This window comes from Sminthopsis crassicaudata, chromosome 2, assembly GCF_048593235.1.
Source record: "Sminthopsis crassicaudata isolate SCR6 chromosome 2, ASM4859323v1, whole genome shotgun sequence".
NCBI lineage: Eukaryota > Metazoa > Chordata > Mammalia > Dasyuromorphia > Dasyuridae > Sminthopsis > Sminthopsis crassicaudata.
The window spans coordinates 676925879-676942852 of record NC_133618.1 but is presented as its reverse complement, the minus strand read 5'-3'; the positions used below and the strand labels follow the sequence as shown (position 1 = coordinate 676942852).

General features: G+C 49.2%; 1 protein-coding gene across 4 annotated transcripts in view; it reads right to left on the bottom strand.

The window, feature by feature from the left end:
* Positions 1-1058: 1058 nt before the first annotated feature.
* The window catches only part of PTPRE (protein tyrosine phosphatase receptor type E), a 147562-nt gene continuing 131646 nt past the window's right edge, over positions 1059-16974 (bottom strand). For 2 of the 4 annotated variants that reach the window (XM_074297162.1, XM_074297164.1), the window contains 10 exons: positions 15471-15606; positions 14784-14933; positions 13867-13960; positions 13146-13222; positions 10452-10586; positions 9780-9905; positions 8768-8919; positions 5515-5650; positions 3410-4111; positions 1059-3349 (listed from right to left, as the gene is read on the bottom strand). In XM_074297162.1, the coding sequence (XP_074153263.1) occupies positions 4037-4111; positions 5515-5650; positions 8768-8919; positions 9780-9905; positions 10452-10586; positions 13146-13222; positions 13867-13960; positions 14784-14933; positions 15471-15606 (1081 nt within the window). In that variant the 3' untranslated portion in view covers positions 1059-3349; positions 3410-4036. Of the gene's footprint in view, positions 3350-3409; positions 4112-5514; positions 5651-8767; positions 8920-9779; positions 9906-10451; positions 10587-13145; positions 13223-13866; positions 13961-14783; positions 14934-15470; positions 15607-16974 lie in introns of those variants that run through there. The other 2 variants (XM_074297165.1, XM_074297163.1) reach the window with 2 other exon arrangements.

Below are 16974 nucleotides of genomic sequence, written 5' to 3'. Positions count from 1 at the left end.
GAGGAAGCAGCCCTGGGAGGCTTTGGACACGGAATCCCATGTGTGGGGAATCAGAGGTCCCTGAGTAACCCCCTGGCTCAGGCATACCCCCCTGGCAGGGGGCTTAGCAGGAGCCAACCTGTGTATTGTTGGGGAACCCCAATACTGGAGAGGCTCTCTCCCAATTCGTCACACTGTAATACGCTCTTCTCAGAGGCCTCCAGGCTCCGGACGATCCAGGGACCCTGCCTGTTTTCAGTTTCGAACATGGGCTGATCTCATTTTAGGGCTTTTTTTTTTTTTTTCCACATCATCTTTTTTTCTAGGTAGCACAAGATTATTCCTTTAATGGCTTTCTTTTTGGAGAGGGATTGGGCCGGGTCAGGAAGCACGCTGCCCTCCACAAAGCAGAAGGATCACTCCCAACAGGCTCTGGACGACCGGCCATCACACTGACCTCAGCCTGTGAAGGAAATAAGTCTTGTCCTCTGCAGGATGGCCCGGGGAGCGGGAGAAGCTCTTAGGTACAGGGTGACTATGGCAGAGCAGGACACAGGGGGTCCTTCTGCCCCGACATGGAGGAGGGGGTTGGGAGGAATTTACCCAGCCCTGAGTGGGTTTGGGGGTTTCTCAATTCAAGAGGAGAAATGTGTTTAAAATATTAATTTTAAAAAGGCAGACTAGATGGGGGCATTTTCTGGGCCCGCCTCCTGGGCAGCATTTTCTTCCGAGCGGGCACCCCGTTTGCCCGTTAGTGAGCCAGCTGGTGCCCTCTGGTGAGCCAGGCCCATGGCTACCACTGGGGGAGGGAAGGCTGATAAAATCCTGCTCGGCCATTAAGCGCTGGCTGCTGGGGAGTCCTGCTGTGGACAAGCCGGCCGGGGACCGACTGGCCAATGTCTCCTCACGGGGACACGCGCCCTGCTCCTCCGTGAAGTGTGGCCGGGCCCTCGCTCTGCTCTCTGGGTGAATGACCCAGACTTTACAAAGTACCAATAACTTATCACCATAATGAATTTTCAGTTACCACTGACACAGGTACAGCCCGGAGAGGAAATAAAGAGATCGGAAGACCAAAATGCAGGCTGAAAAGGCGAGGGAAGATTGCTCTTTCCCTCCCAATGTATTAGATCTTGCAATTTGCATATACAAAGAATTCAGCAACATTCCCTGGCATGAGAAACAGAGCCAGATCAAATTATAAGGGAAATCAAAAAAGGCGTGATGGCTGAGACGGCATCGTACATACATACATACATACATACATTATAAAGACTGTGCATAAATTAAATACGATTTAGTTCAACCAAAAAGTCTCCATAATCTTGCATTTTTAAAAAAAGGAAACGTGGAAATGTCTCAAAATGCTGAAACATAAGTGTCAGGCTCATTTGGAAAAGTCCTTAGAAACACATAAAAATACCTTTTGAAAGCACGATCTGCATTCATCATTAATGTAACACAGGAAGGAAAGAGCTCAGGCGGTCACACGGTGACCAAGAAAGCATACAGATCAGAAGGGGCCTTCTCATCATTATTTGGCATTTTAATAGTTACATGCAACAGAGGAACCTCGTCAGCAGGAGGCTGCGGGCCCACCAGGGCCGGCTCTCTCTGACCAGGAGGACGCGTCTCTCCGGATCGTTCTCTCCCATTTATTTTAGGAGCATCGGACCCGGCGGCGATCGGGGGGGACATGATGGACGAGGGTCTTCTGCCAGGTCACACCGAGGGGATGGAAGTGGGGGCCGCCATCAATGTGGGGCCCACAGGGCAAGGCCCAGAGCTCTGGGCTTGTCAAGCTCTACTCCTAAAAGGGGGCAGGGGATCCTGGACCTTCTCTGCTGTGGAAAGTTTGAATTTATTTATTGGGTTGATGTGGAAAAAAGAAAACAGTGGGGAGATCAAGTCTCCATCCTTCGGAGATCACACAGTGGCAGACTGGCCCAAGAGAAGGGTAGGCAGGGGGCTTCCCGTATCCCTTTGGCCAAGTCACTTTCCCTCCATGGGTCTCAGTTTCCTCTTCTGTAATTTGGGGCTAGCACAGTATTTCCTGATTGGAGCTGTCAGCTCCGAGCAAGGAAGGGCGCTCAAGAACCAGAATCCAGGCAAGTAACCAGGATCGATTTAAGATTTAAAAAACCCAGAGCACAGCACTTGGATTTGCCTTGAAGATGCTCCAATGCATCAATATTGTTACCAGATTTGTAGGTAGAAGACCGGGATTCAAATCCACGCTCTGGTACTTACTCCCTACAGGGCGTGGGCAGTTCCCTGACTTCTCAGACCCTCAGTCTCCTCCTCTAAAAAGTGAGAAGGCCAGAGGAGAGAATCTCTAGCCCGGCTTCTGCTCCCATGAAACCTGCATGGCTGCAGCAGATTTTTAGCCTTTTGCTTTCTTCTTCTGTAGCCAGGCAAACATCCCCGTTGTCCCTCGGGATGCGTCCTCCCATCACTGGAGACATTCAGGGCATGCTGACAAGGTCCAGCACTGCCCAGACGCCCACGGGCCGTACAAGGCAGGGTCCCAGACTGGGCTGTGGATCCCTCCAGCTGGGGACCCCATATTCTCTCAAGGAGAGGTGAGACATGTACTTGTGCCTTCTCTTACCAACTGGAGCGATTCTGAGTCCAAAAAGTCTTCCTGCATGGGCCAGAGTAGTTCTGTCGGACCAGAACGGTTCTGTCGGGTCAGAATAGTTCGGTCAGACCAGAACGGTCCAGCTCTGTGACCATCTGACTTCTCGGTGAGACTTTTCATCCAGTGGGTCCAGCGGGTGCAATAAGTTAGATCAAATGGGATTATTATTTATTTTTTTTTTGTGCTCATATATCTGTCTTAAGATCCTTAAATTAAATCCTCCTCTTCCACCTTCTGTCCTCTATGGCGGTCCTGTTCTGTGGAAGGATTGATCTTCCTCTGGTACATAAGGTTTCAGTGGTATCACAATCCCCAAACAAACTACTTGTGCGGGAGGATTTCCTCATCTCTGTTTTAACCTTAAGAGATACTTTTAAAAAGATCATACAAATCTAGACAGACTTTAAAAGTGTTAAAATAAAAATTAAGTTCTTTACACAGGACAGTTTTCACACTGAAGTGTTTTCCAGAGAATCTGAAGGAGAATTATTTCCATTTCTCTGAAGATTTCCACTTAAGCACTCTGCTTCGAAGACTTTCTGGCTCATGGGAAAATCTGGAATGACACTTGGGGAACTCATGGGGTGTTTTCTGCTGGGGGGGGTAGAGGGGGCGAGGTTGCTTTGGGCATCCTTCAGGGACAGTTTGTGACAGAGCTTGGGCCAAGGCGTCTCCGGGGTCCCTGAATTGGAGGCAGGCCTGAACAATGGGGAGGTTTTTGAGGTGCTTCTTAGAGGCAAGGTGCGGACTCCAAAGGCCCACCCAACAGGTACGGAGCTGGGGGCCCACAGAGACAGCCCTGGCCAAAGCACATACACACATACATGCCTACTATGTGTGTATCCAAACTGATTATCCTATGCTCCAGACCTGGATCCAGGTTTTGAAATGGTACATAATTTTTTAAAAATGAAGATGAAATATGCAGATTAAAATAGCAGACTTTAAAAACCCTCTGAGTGAACCAGACTTGGAGGTGACGGCCTAGAAGAGGGGGATGGCCAGGGCTTTCATGTCTGGTGGCGTTCAGAAAACCTGCCTGAACTGTTTGACCAGTGATGGAAATTATTGTTTCAGCATCAGAAATAAGCCATACAAATTTCTGAGCTACTCGACCTTTGAAATGAAATGCACTATTAAGCTGCTGACGAGGGAAAATACGACTGCCTTCGGCTGAGCAATATATACATGTGTGTAGAACATAATTTTACTTAACATGTTATGTCAATTTTAAAAAAAAAATGATGCTATTAAGTTTAATTTCTACCTTTTAGAGCAGAGTGATATTTTAAAGTGTAACAAAATATATACACAGGAATTAGAAACAATATTAATGTCAACTATGAAATAAATTAACAAGATTTACAAACATTTGTACTGACCATTAAATTAAAAAAAAATTTAAGGCAAGAATCTTCATTTGAAGTTAGCATAATCAGAAAATATATCGATGAAATCTTGTACCACTTTATAGCAGAATTCATACTGTTCCTAAAAAAAAAAAAAAAAAAAAGACAGAAGAACAGCTAGTTGATTATGATTAGTATGGAACAGCATGTAAAAATCCTGCCAATTTGCCTAAAAATACTGGTCTATTTTTGTCTACAGAGTTCTATCCTTTCAGTCCTGGCCTGTTTTGTTTTTTGTTTTGTTGAAAGCTGAGTAAAATGTATAAATATTGCTCAAGGAATCTTTTATGTCAGATAGGCCAGGGAGAAGGGGCTCAATAAATATATGCTGAAAGAACAAAAAAATGAATAACAAAACAAAGAAAGCAGAGTAGTCTTTTCAGGTTGAAAAATTGGGGGCAGCTAGGTGGCTAGAGCAACAGCCTTGAAATCAGGAGGAGGACCCGAGTTCAAATCTGGCTTCAGACACTTAACACTTCCTAGCTGTGTGACCCTGGGCAAGTCACTTAACCCCAGCCTCCAAAAAAAAAATTTTTTGAATTTTAGACTCGATTAGCACATTTTGGGGATGCCCTCCCAAAAGGGCCTTTTAAGCTTGTATAATTAATTTTTTTATAAATTAATAGTTATATTAAAATTTTATAATCCCAAAATTACAAACAACAGCCTTAGTAGATACAAGTCAACTGCTTCAAAACCATAATGTTTAAAGATGCAAATCTGAGTTGTTTTTAAGGTTGGCTGGCAGTGAACAAGCAATCCTGAGGCTTCTTGTGTCAGAGACAGGCTTCTATGTTCTCGGCCCAGCGAGCAGGAGGTGCTGGGAGAAAGGGTTCAGGAGGGTCCTGAAAGAGGATCCCAAAGCTAAGGGAGCTGAGAGGGAGGGGGGAGAGTAGGGCAAGCAGCTGTGTTACTTTGGGAAAACCAAGAAAAGTGGGTCAAAATGAAGAGATGTGGAGAGAACAGTTGCTCTGTCCTGGCAAACTGTTTAAAAGGTTCAGCTGCGGCTTGAAACCAGGCTGCTCCTGAGTCAAGGAGGAGGAAGGTCCTGATCCTTCTCAGTAGCCGGGCAGGGGCTAGTTCTTCATGGAGTCATTTCTCAAGCCCAAGAAAAGCCTCTTTTCCTGATTCTCCCTGATCTGAAGGGGTCCTGTGGGGAAGCTCTCGCACCTCCTGCCCCCTTCCCCTTTGAGGCCCAGGGCCCCTAGCTACAGGGGCCTTTCTTGACTCCTCCAGGGCTTAGCCATCCAACCCCTAAATAGGTCACTACTTCCTCGCTGTGCTGGCATTGCCCTCCCGGCCCGGGAGCAGGGAAGCTCCTTGAGGGCAGGGATTTTTATCCTTCTATCTCCAGAGTCCAGCTCAGTACCTTGCTCTTGATGCTTATTGGCCAAGATCAGCCAGGGCACCCAAGCCGGCAGTGGCGGGAGACGGCCTCCCCTCCCCCCCCACCCCGCCGAACCCCACGTGGACCCCAGAGCCTACCAAGGTTTGCACCATGTGTGGCCGCTGCAGCCGCAAGCTCTTCACGGCCTGAAAGACGTCCAAGAGGCCCTCGGCTTTCACTCGCTCCAGGATGTTGCTGAGCGCGATGAACGTACCTGTGCGCCCCGCTCCGGCGCTGTGGAGGAGAGAGGGACACGCTGGGGGGCGCCCGCCACGGGGATGCTCCGCCGGCGCGGGCAGGGACGGCCCAGGCTCTGGGCAGGGCCGCCTTCTCAGACCCCCCCGCCGGAGGGGCCGGAGGATGCTCCGAACGGCCGACGTCACTCCCGTGCATCCCTCAGCCTGGTCGGGGCCTCGCTCTCCACGGACCCTGGTGCTCGCTGACCGGGTCCCGCTGGATGGCAGGAGGGTCCGGAAGGCCCTGCAAACGGCCCCCCCCACCCCAAGCGCTTCTCCGCGTGGGCTTTTGTTTTACTCGACTCTGGATATTTGTTATAAAGGATTTCTTCTCCTTTTTTAACTTGGAAGGGACCGAAGTGAGAAAAGACCGATTTTTGTCAACTGAGAAAAATTTCAAGGAAAAAAAAGAAAACTCGAGCACTTATTGGCAGCCTCCCGTGCGTCAGAAACGCGCTGCTCTCTCTCACTTCCCTTCTCCGTGCTTCCTCCAGATTCCCTGTATTTTCTACTTAATCTTCTATTAAACCCTGGGACCCCCCCCCATGTCTGCCTCCACAGAAGCGGAACACAGGAGTGCCAGGGGGCTCGCTCCTGTGCCAGCCACTGTGCCCAGGGCAACGCGGAAAACGGCCTCAACCCACTTCTGAGTCAGGTTTCGGGGGTGGGGCGGGAGTGGTGACCCCTGGGAGGAGAGGGCCCGGGACAGTTAGGATGGGGAGAGGGGGGGGCAGTGGGGGAGGGGAGGGGCGGCCTGGAGTGGGGGAGGGGGAGGGACATCTGACTTCAGCCATTCCCATCCCCGCGCTGGGCTCAGGGACCACCCGGGAGGTTTTTTCTCCAGGATTTGATAAGTGCATTTGCACAGAACTTGCAGCCTTCGCATTTTGTTTCATGCCCTTTAAGGACATGATTTTAAGAAAGGGCCTAAGCCTGCGGCGGGCCGCCCCCAAGCAGCCCCGGGACTCGCTTCCAGAGGGAGGCGTGCCCTGACCCAGCTCTGTGGGCTCTCACCCTGACTGCTCGAGGCTTCCCTGGGGGGGGGCGGGGAGGGGGCATCCCGCCTGCCCGGGGGCGGGGGGGGGGGACTGACCCTCTCCCCGGGATCTTCCTTCAAAAGTCACTGGAAATGGGCCCGGAGCCCGAAGGGAAACTCGAGTTTTGTGCGCCCCCTCCTGGGCTGCCGGGGAACAGCAGCCAGAAATTGATCAAAATAACCGAGTTAGTTTCACACAGGGATACAAACATCCGGGAAGCGGGGGAGGGGAGGGGGGGCAGCGGCTTCTAAATAGGGAGCCACGACGGCGGGAGGAGATGAAGTTGCTGAGATTCCTGAGTGGAAACAAAAACCGCTAAGATGCTCCCCTTCAGAACTGGGGAGGGCCCGGGCCTTTAGGCCGCCCTCCATCTTCCCTCCCGCTGCGGGGGACGGGGGCGCTCGGCCTTCGGGGCCACAGACCCTCGGACGAGAAAGCCGGGCCCGGGAGGAGGCGTCCAAGCGGCTACAGAACCGGTCCGGCCCACGGGGCCCGCCGCCGCAACCCGGCCCGGCCCCTGTGACCCTGACGGGTCTTGTGAGGTTTTTTCTAGTTCCATGAAATGACACTAAAATCGTCTGTAGAACAAAAGGTCCGGAATATCCAGGGAATTAATGGGAAAAAATCAAAGGACGGTGGCCCGGCGGGACCTGAAACTGGTGATAAACCAGCGTCCCCGAGGCTGCCCGGGACCCAGAGCGGGGACCCACGGGCAGCCTCAGTGCCCCGAGGAGCCCATGTTCGGGAACCCCGAGCCGGGAGGAGGAGGACTCGCTGCTTCTCAAAACTTCCTGGGAAAAGTGGCGGATCTAGTCAGAAACCGCCCGGGTCTTACCCCGCGCCAAAACGAGCTCAGAAGGGAGAGATTCAGGCATCCAGGGGGAAATGGGGAGGCCAGGGAGAGCTGACAGGAAAAGGGAGGAGTTTGTGGCCAAAGAAGAAATTAAGAACAGGACGAAAAACGGACAACTTTGATTACACCGAGTCAAAAAGTCTTTGCCCAAACAAAGCCAATGCAGCCACGAGGAGAAGGGAAGCAGAGAGTTGGGAAAAACCTCGCTCTGGCCAGCGTTTCTGGTAAAGGCCTCACTTCTAAACTCTATAAAGAACAGAGTCAAATTTATACAAGCCGTTCCCCAATTAATAAATGGTCAGAGAATATGAATGGACAATTTTCAGATGAAATTAAAGCTATCTATAGCCATTGGAAAAAATGCTCTAAATATTATTAGAGAAATGCAAATGAAGCCGGCTCTGGGGTGCAGCCTCCCACCTCTCAGATGGGTTAAGATGACAGGAAGAGAGAGTGATAAAGGTCGGAGGGATGTGGGAAAAGTGAAACACTTTGCAGTATCCCAGGAGAAACCATTCTGGAGAGCGATTTGGAACTCTGCCCAGAGGGTTATCACCCGGCATCCCCTTTGATCCGGCAGGGCCTGTACTGGTCTGTGTCCCAAAGGGACCATAAAACACACAAAAAGACAGACAGGTGCAAGAATGTTTGTAGCAGCTCTTCTTAAAGTGGCCAAGAATTGGAAAGTGAGCAGAATCCCATCCATCGGGGAATGGCCGAATAAGTTAGATGAAGCTAGCGGAATATTATTGTTCTATTAAAAAACGATGAACAAGCTGATTTTAGGAAAGCCTGGAAAGATTTACGTGAACTGATGCTGAGGGAAACCAGCAGAACCAGGAGAACAGTATACACTGTAACAGCAAGTCTGTGCAATGACCGGCTCTGACTGACTTGGATTTCTCAACATTTCAGTGATCTGAGGCAGTTTCCCAATAAGCTCTGGATGGAAATGCCATCAGCATCCAGAGTGAGAAATATGGAGGCTGTAAATCAACACCTGCTGTTATTTATCTTTTTTTTTTTCTTTTTCTTCAACCTCAATCTCTCTGTTTGCACCTAATAATAACTCACATTTCGGTTGTGCTTCAAGGGTTGTAAAATGCTTTCCCCACTGTAAGCCCCATGACACAGAACAAGCATTGCCCTCACTTGGATCTCCTAGGTTTGCTCCCCATTGCCATCCAGCATGGCCCACTCAGGAAGGCCCACAGAGGAACCTTACCTGCAATGCACAGTGATGGGGTGGTTGCCCGTCTGCTGCTGCTGCTTCTGGACAGCGGCGATGAGGTCGATCATACCTTTCCCTTCGGCGGGGATCCCGATCTCAGGCCAGCCATGAAAGTGGAACTGTCTCACCAGTCTGCTTTTCTTCTCCTATGGGGAGAGGCGCAGCACGATCAGTTAGGAGTCTGGATGTTTTATTTTCAGGCTCTGCTTTCCATCCAATCTACAAGCCTTTATTAAGCATGTGCCCTAAGGTCCACTCTGCCGAGGGGTCACTCTCCAGCTCAGATCTCTTTTGTGGAAACTAAAGGGAATGGGAACTAAGAAGGCTGCAAACTCCAAGGAGGGAGAATGAAGGGCTGCTGGGGGTGAGCTGGGGAGAGGAGCATTGAGGAGATCGCCCGAGGATGGACCTGGATGACCATTCCTCTCACTCTGAAAAGGACCAGCCTCTTGGTGAGAGCACCAGAGACCACAGCTGTTCAGATTTCAGCTCACTCCCCCATTTCTGCGCCCAGTTCCCCATTTGTATGCGAGGGATGCTGAGGAGACCTAACCCTCCCACCTCTCAGATTGGTTAACATGACAGAAAAAGGTTGGAGGAAAAGTGAAACACTAATGCAGTATTGATGGAGAAAGGATCCAACCATTCAGGAGAGTAATTTGGAACTATGCCCAAAGGGCAATGCTAATCCCCAGGGCACATTCCCTTGATTTTAGAATTCCTCTTTGGATAACTTCTCCCGGACGGCCCCCAGAGACCCCCCTAATCGTTGATGGTTCTCTACTCCAGGGACTCCACTAAGAAGCAGACCAAGACACTACACTGTGCTGCCCATCAGGCTTCCCTCCCCTTATACCCAGAGGAATGAATTACTATGGAGGCACATTCCTGCTTAATTAAAAAGCCAGCCCGTATTCATTGCTCCTGCAACTCTCAGGGTCATCAAGTTTCAATCAGCAATTTTCACCCTCCACCTTAGAGGGGGAAAAATGACAGCATCCCATACCTGATTAAAAGTAACCAAGAAATCTCGCACGCTGATGGCCTCTGACACGGTGTCGCTCTTGAGTTCAATATTGATCTCCCCGTAAGTCACAGAGCCATCTGCTGGCCAATACTGAAAGCATTTTTCCTAGGAGATCAAAATAAAAAACAAAGACTCCCAGTCACTCTTTTCCTGCAAATTCTAAGAACATTTCAGGAACAGCTCCAGAGACTTTGAATTCATTTAGTTTCTGGAGTGACATGGCCACTGGGCAGACAGACACACACATTCATCTCCATGGTTTTATGATCTTACGTAATGGGAAGGAATAACATTTTCCCTGCAGCTGGTGACATTGGCAAACAAAAATGGGCAGCGCTGAGAGACGGCCCAAACAGAAGGTCTTGGAGGGCCCTAAAAGAGGGCTTTGTTATCCCGAACAGTTCCATGGAGCCCAAAGTATTCACAATCGGGTTCATAGTCAACATTTACCCAAGCTCTCAGCCCCCTGCCCTCGGCAAGCTTCCTTTCTTTTAAAGTTGAGGATGCTCTCAGTGTGTACATTTATAGAATAATTACAAGGCAACTTAAGGGGAGAGTGGAGTATTGAAAACTGTCTGTGAGAAAAGCTCTCTCTGGGGTAGCTCCCCGGTGCCCAAGGAGATGGGGCCACTGGGAGGGCCGGCTCCCCACCTGCTCCCTCTCTTGGACCTCGGTCAGCATCACGATTGTGTGACATTTCCACTCCCACACCATCCTCCAGAAGTCTTCCACCGTGTGCGGAAGCGGTCCTTGCGTGGCGATGAAATAGTCCTTCTGCCGATAGCCCTGGAAACAGAAGGGGACAGTTTGATTCTGAGCCACTCCTTTGGGCTCCAGTGAGCATCAAAAGTCCAATTTGGGGGGGAGGGGGGAGCATGCTCTTCCAGACCCTAGCAGGGCCAGGAGGTGACTCCCTCAGACAAAATTGTAGAGGGCCGGAACTCTGGAGAAGTGTACTTGAAACAAGGTGTTAACTCCGTGTGATTGATGAGATGATGGTCCTCTAGTATACATATATTTAATACTTAGTATGGTTATGTAATGGTTTTCTAGTTCACACATAATCAGTAATTGTAATGATGATGTCATTGTACTAAGGTATATAAAGGCTGAGAAGGACTGGAAAAGGCACACTCCATCTTTGACCATCCTGGTGGCTCCTTTACTCCTCCACTAAGATCAAGACTGGAGGCAGACTCGGGTGAGTGTATGCTCAAGCTCAATCTCAGACCAGAAAGCTAGCCCGGATATTACACAAAACGATTTGTCCGCTTCAAACCTTTTAGTGTCAGGGCATTCTCTCAGCTCATTTATTTTTTCTTTTTCCCAATTTTTAAACATTTTACATTTTTGAGGTTTTTTTTTAATCCTTCCCCCTCCCTGAAACACTAAGCAATCAGATAGAAATATGAGCAATCATATAAAACATTTCTATGTTATCATTTTGTACAAAAAGACTGATAAAAGAATAAAAATTAAAGAAAATGAAAACCAGAATGCTTTAATCTATATTCAATCAATATCAATTCTTTCTCTAGAAGCAGAGAGTATGCCTTATCATGAGTCCTTTGGGATTATCTTGGATCACTGTACTGCTGAAAACAACTAAATCATTCCTTCATAGTTCTTCATTAAACAATATAGCTATTACAGTGTACAATATCCTCCTGGTTGTCCTCACTACTATGCATCAGTCCATGTCAGTCTTTCCAGGTTTTTCTGAAATCATCCTGCGTGTCCTTTCTTATAGCACAATATTATTCCATCACAATTACAGACCACAGCTTCTTCAGCCACTCCCCAAATGATGGGCATCCCTTTAATTTCCAATTCTTAATCATCACAAGAAGAGCCGCTATAATTTTTTTTTTGTTTTTACAAATAGATCCTTTTCCCTTTTTGGATATCTTTGGGATAAAGGCCTAGCAATAGAATTGCTGGACCAAAGTATGAACCCTTTGGGCATAATTCTAAATTGCTCTCCAAAAAGGTTGGGATCAGTTCACAATTTTATCAACAATATATTGGTGTCCCAATTTTCCCTCATCCCCTCCTTTTCTGTTTTTGTCATATTAACCATTTTGATAGGTGTGAGGAGGTACTTCAGAGTTGTTCTAATTTGCAATTCTCTGATCGATAATAACTTAGATAATTTTTTTTCATGATTATAGCTGATTTTCATTTCTTTGTCTGAAAACTGCCTATTTATATTTTTTGACCATCTATCAATTTGGGGAATGATTTGTATGTTTATAAATTTGACTTTGCTTTCTCTGTATGTGAGAAATGAGGTCTTTATCAGAGATAGGTGTTGAAAATTTCCTTCTAGTTTGCTGCTTTCTTTATAATTTTGGTTGCACTGGTTTTGTTTATGCAAAATCTTTTAAATTTCATAAAATAAAATTATCTGTTTTATATTTCCTAATGGTCTCCATATCTTCTTTGGTTTTCTTGATAAATCTGACTCCCAGCCCCTTTATGATGGGGGTTTGTAAACTTCTGACTCTTCTGGAGATTGCCTCTAAACAATGCACAATGGCACTTCTGCCCAGCCCAGGTCCCTGGGCATCCCTCATCCCTGCAAAAGGCTCTTTTGAGGTCAGCAGTTGGTAGGGCTCATAACAAAGGGAAAAGTATTGCAGCTGTTCATCCAGTTGCTGAAAGTCTCAGGGAGGGTCTTCATGAGCCGCCAAGGGTCAGCAGGGGCCTTCCTCAAACACATGTTGGGACCCACAATCCAAGGAGCAATCCTCAAGCCTTCCCGTTCTTCTACCGGCGCCTGCCCAGGACGGACTCCCAGGTCCTCCATCGAAGCCAGGCTCACGTCATGATCTGGACCAGTCAAAGCCTTTGGTGGATCTGTGCTGCCCATCAAGTGACATCTGAACTTCTTTCCTGGCATTCAAGGCCCAGTATGATTTGGTACCAACTATCCTTTCTAAACTTACCTCAGTTTTTTCAGCCAAGATGAGTACTTTTTTGGTTTGTTTTTTGCTGAGGCAACTGGGGTTAAGTGACCTGCCCAGGGTCACCAAGATGAACACTGTCCATGCCTGAAGATACCAATCCCATGAGCCTGCTGACTAAGAACCTCCCACAAATGTTACTAAACATACATTTATCTGTAAACATTTATTGTTTCTCCCCAAAAGAAAGTAAGTGCTCTAAGAGCAGGCTCTGTTCCTCTTGTGCCTGGCCCAGAGGCCCAGGGCCAAGCACCGTCCTTGCCTTTGTCTATACAGAGATTAAGAGCATACAGTAAGTGCTTAATAAGTGCTTGTGGCACACAAGCATTTCCTCTGAAGACGGGGTGAATCTCCAGACAACGTACCAGGGCACACTTACGTCTATGAAGGAGGCGTTGATGTAGTCGGTGTATTCTTGGCCCCTTTTCATCGACAGAATCACTCGGTTGAAGTCATCTACAAAAAAAAAAAAAAAAAGGAAAAAGGAGAAAGTTTTCTCTCTGGATTTCATTGCATGTGGGTCTGTTATTGCCAGATTCTAATATGACATCAGCTTCCCCTGCGACGCCTCTCAGATTGGCCCCAGCCTCATCACTCTTCCCCCCATCCCTTTCCAGAGGGTCTTTCTCCCTGGAGCCTCTTCTGCTCAACAGCCAGCAGTGGCTCCCTCCTGCCAAGCCCATTTCCATAATATAATGTGAAGCCAGATTCTGACCAGCCCCTTTGCTATGTCTCCTCTCCTTGATTAGAGACTGAGCTCCCTGGGGGCTGAGTGGAAGAATGACATTCAGATCGAGCCCCAGGATGCCAGGGGTACAGGACCAGATCTGCAAGGGATGTTTCCCCAACAACTGCTGATGAGGGTGAGCTCGTAGGGACTGAGGATGACCCGCAGGGTTCCTCCTCCAGATGCCTGACGCTGTTATAATTGGGGCCTGAGGCCCTCATCGACCAGGCTAGAAGTTCACGTAGCTAATCTGGAGAAACTCCCAGCTTCCAGCAGAACCTGTCAAGCTCTGATTGGAGGGCTCTGAATCTTCTCATTGGGCTATGTCTAATGGAACCCCAGGGAGCCTTTCACTACGTGGGGGCTGCCTTACATGGAATGATCTGGATGACGCGCGCTTTCTTCATGTTTGCCGGCAAGTTGCCCGTTCTCATGTTTTCTTTCATTATTCGAACGTTTGTCAATTTCTGCAGTTGGGAATATAGAGAAGTGCAGTTATGTTGGGAGGTCCCTGGATTCCTCTGTGCAAGACATCATGGTGGCCCTTGGAAGAGCAGACCCAGGAGGGGTCACTTCAACTCCCTGGCTTCAGAAAATAGCAAGGAACATGACCTGGGCACCTTCATCCACACCCCTCATTCATCCATCTACCCATCTGCCCATCAATCCACCCATCCACCTACTCACTCCCTGACATATCAACCCATCCATCCATCCATCCATCCATCCCTCTATATACCCATCCATCCACTTACCCACTCACTCACACTCAACATCCATCCATCCATCCATATACCCACCCACTCATCCATCTGCCCGCCTACCCACTCACCCACCCCTCCATCCATCCATTCGTCTCTCTATCACTGTCTGGAAACACTCCCTCATACTAAGGGTGGCCCCTGAGAGTGCCTTGAGGTGTGTGGAACGACTGCATTACATGGACCCTGGTGAGAAGGACATAGGGAAGTTCTCGCCATCTTGCAGATGAGGAAGATGAGCCCGACCCAAAACTGAGCCTGGCCCAAGCGGCTGCGCTGCTCCTTGTGCTGCCCAGCCCTTTTCCCATTCAGTCATGGCCGGCTCACCTCTTGCTCCCACAGCTCAGGGGGACAGGGGTGTTGGCGACCTCTGCATTTCCTGTGTTGCCCCCAGGGCTGACCCTCCTCCCACAGTATCTGTCCCTTTTTGAATTTGCTTTTGTGCCTTTTTGGAAACGTTCCTCATTTCTAAGCTGCTTCTCTGGCCCAGAAACATGCCCGGGAGGCCCCAGCTCCTGTTAGCACTCACCCTGAACTCCTCCTCCAGGCCGATTTTGTCCAAGGGCGCCGTGGGGCTGTGGAGGGACTGGAGGTGCTTCTCCAGGGAGGCCACGTCCAGCTCGGTGTCCCCGTAGAGGTAGTATTCTAGTAAGGCTTGGTAGATGAACGTGTACTGCATCTGGGGAGGGGGGGAGACGAGGGAGACAGGGTCAAAGTGAGCAGAGCGGGTGTAGCAGGCCCCCTGGCCCAGCCTGCCATCCTTCTGAAAAGGAAGTGGGGGGGGGAGGCCAAGGAGGGGAAGCTGAAGACCAAGCAGTGCTTCTCCACAGAACAAGATGCTCGTGTAATTCAGGGCCCATGCTTGGAAAGCAGACCAGGTGAACCCCAACAGTTTGTTTTTTTCTTAATTTCGTCTCCATGTTTTGTTTTTGTAGACCACAGACACTTCGCAATTTCTGGCCCCTAACTCACAAAGAAAAACCACTTCGAAATGAGAGCTGACCGGGTAGGCAGCATTCAGCATCTGGAGCCCCCCGCCTCTCCCCTGAGAGGGCCACGATCATGGCCTGAGCCTTGTACAGTCCAGCCCCACATTCTCCAGATGGAGGGGAGGCTTTGGTCTGAATCTATCGGCCACACGGGCTTCATTCTGGGCCCAATGGCCCATGTGAGACGGGTCAGAAGGGAAAATTCTGCAGCAAAGCCGGTCACTTACATCGGTCTGAACCATCTGAGGCCGCTGGTTACGGATCCTGGAGACGAACTCGAAGACGTCGACCTTCTGCTCAGAGTGCATCATGTCTATGATGGCGTCGATGACAATGAAGGTGCCTGAGCGGCCCACACCAGCACTGACGGAGGAAGAGGAGGAGGGACAAGAGGGGGAGGGCAAAGGGAGGAAGAAGGGATGAAGGGAGGAGAGGAGAAGGGAGAAGGGATGAAGGGAGGGGAGAGGGGAAAGGAGAAGATGGAAGGAGGAGAGGGGGAGGAAAAAGGAGAGGGGGAAGGGAGAAGGGAAGGAAGAGGAAAGGAGGAACAATGGGAGGAGGGAAGGAGAGGGGATGGGAGGGAGAGAAAGAGAGGGGAGAGGAGAAAGAGGAAGAAAGGGAGAAGGAAGAGAGAGTGAGGAAGAAGGAGAGAAAGGAGAATGATAAAGAGGCATGGGAAAGGGGGAAGGACCAGGACAGGAAGGAAGAGGAGGAGATGGAGAGAAGGAGGAGGAAGAGAGGGAGAAGGAAGAAGAAGAGAGGGAGGGAGAGAGCCATTACTTATTACATTCATTACAGATAAACACTCTGGAGATAAATGAGGAGCTTCGGTGCTTTCTTCCAGGCCCAGATTCCATGGAGGAATTTCATTTGGGAATCCTTGATTTTAAATTCAGGAGCTGACCACGCCATGGAAGGAGGCCCGGTGCTGTCTGTGCAGCAGCCACTAGAGGGAGACCTCCCCTCAAAAATGATCCCCATTTGGAGGGACCTGGCTCTGAGGCGTGGGAGAGATGGGTCACTGCTGCCAATGCCCCCACCCATGACAGAGAAAAGCTAGATCCCATTTCTCTCCCTTTTAAGGCTGAGCTAGTGAAAACAGGCCTTTCTAGAGCATTTTAAAGTTTGTAAAGCACTTTGCAAGTATTGTCACACTGGATCCTCACAACAACCCAGGGAGGGAGGTGCTATTATCATCTCCATTTTACAGATGAGGAAACTGAGGCAGACAGAGGTTAGGTGACTAGCCCAGGATCACAGAGATAGGGATATCTATTGAGCTTCTCCTGATGACAGCCTCCTTGGCCACCCTTTCTAAGTATGGCTAAATATGAACTCATGAGTTCACCAGGTGAGGCAGGAAATACCCTGAACTCTTCCATTGCCCCTGCCAGGTTCTCCCGTTACTTCCATTAATTCAGTAACTTCATATTCATATTTACCATCCCATTAAAATCCTGGTATCTGCTGTCTATAGATCCCCCAGTCACTCCCTTTCCCCCAGTGAGTTCGGTATCTGGCTCACAATTTCTTTCAGCATACATAGGGACTCTCTCTCAAACACCCCAGCCACTCAATTCCTTAACCTACTCCCCTCCCATGAGTTCCTCCTCTACATCTCCTGGGTCACACCCAATAGGGGTCACACCCATGATCTTGCTATTACATGTACCACCTCCACGTTCAAGAATTCTCAAGTCCCTTTATGCTCCCATAAACCTACTGCTTTTC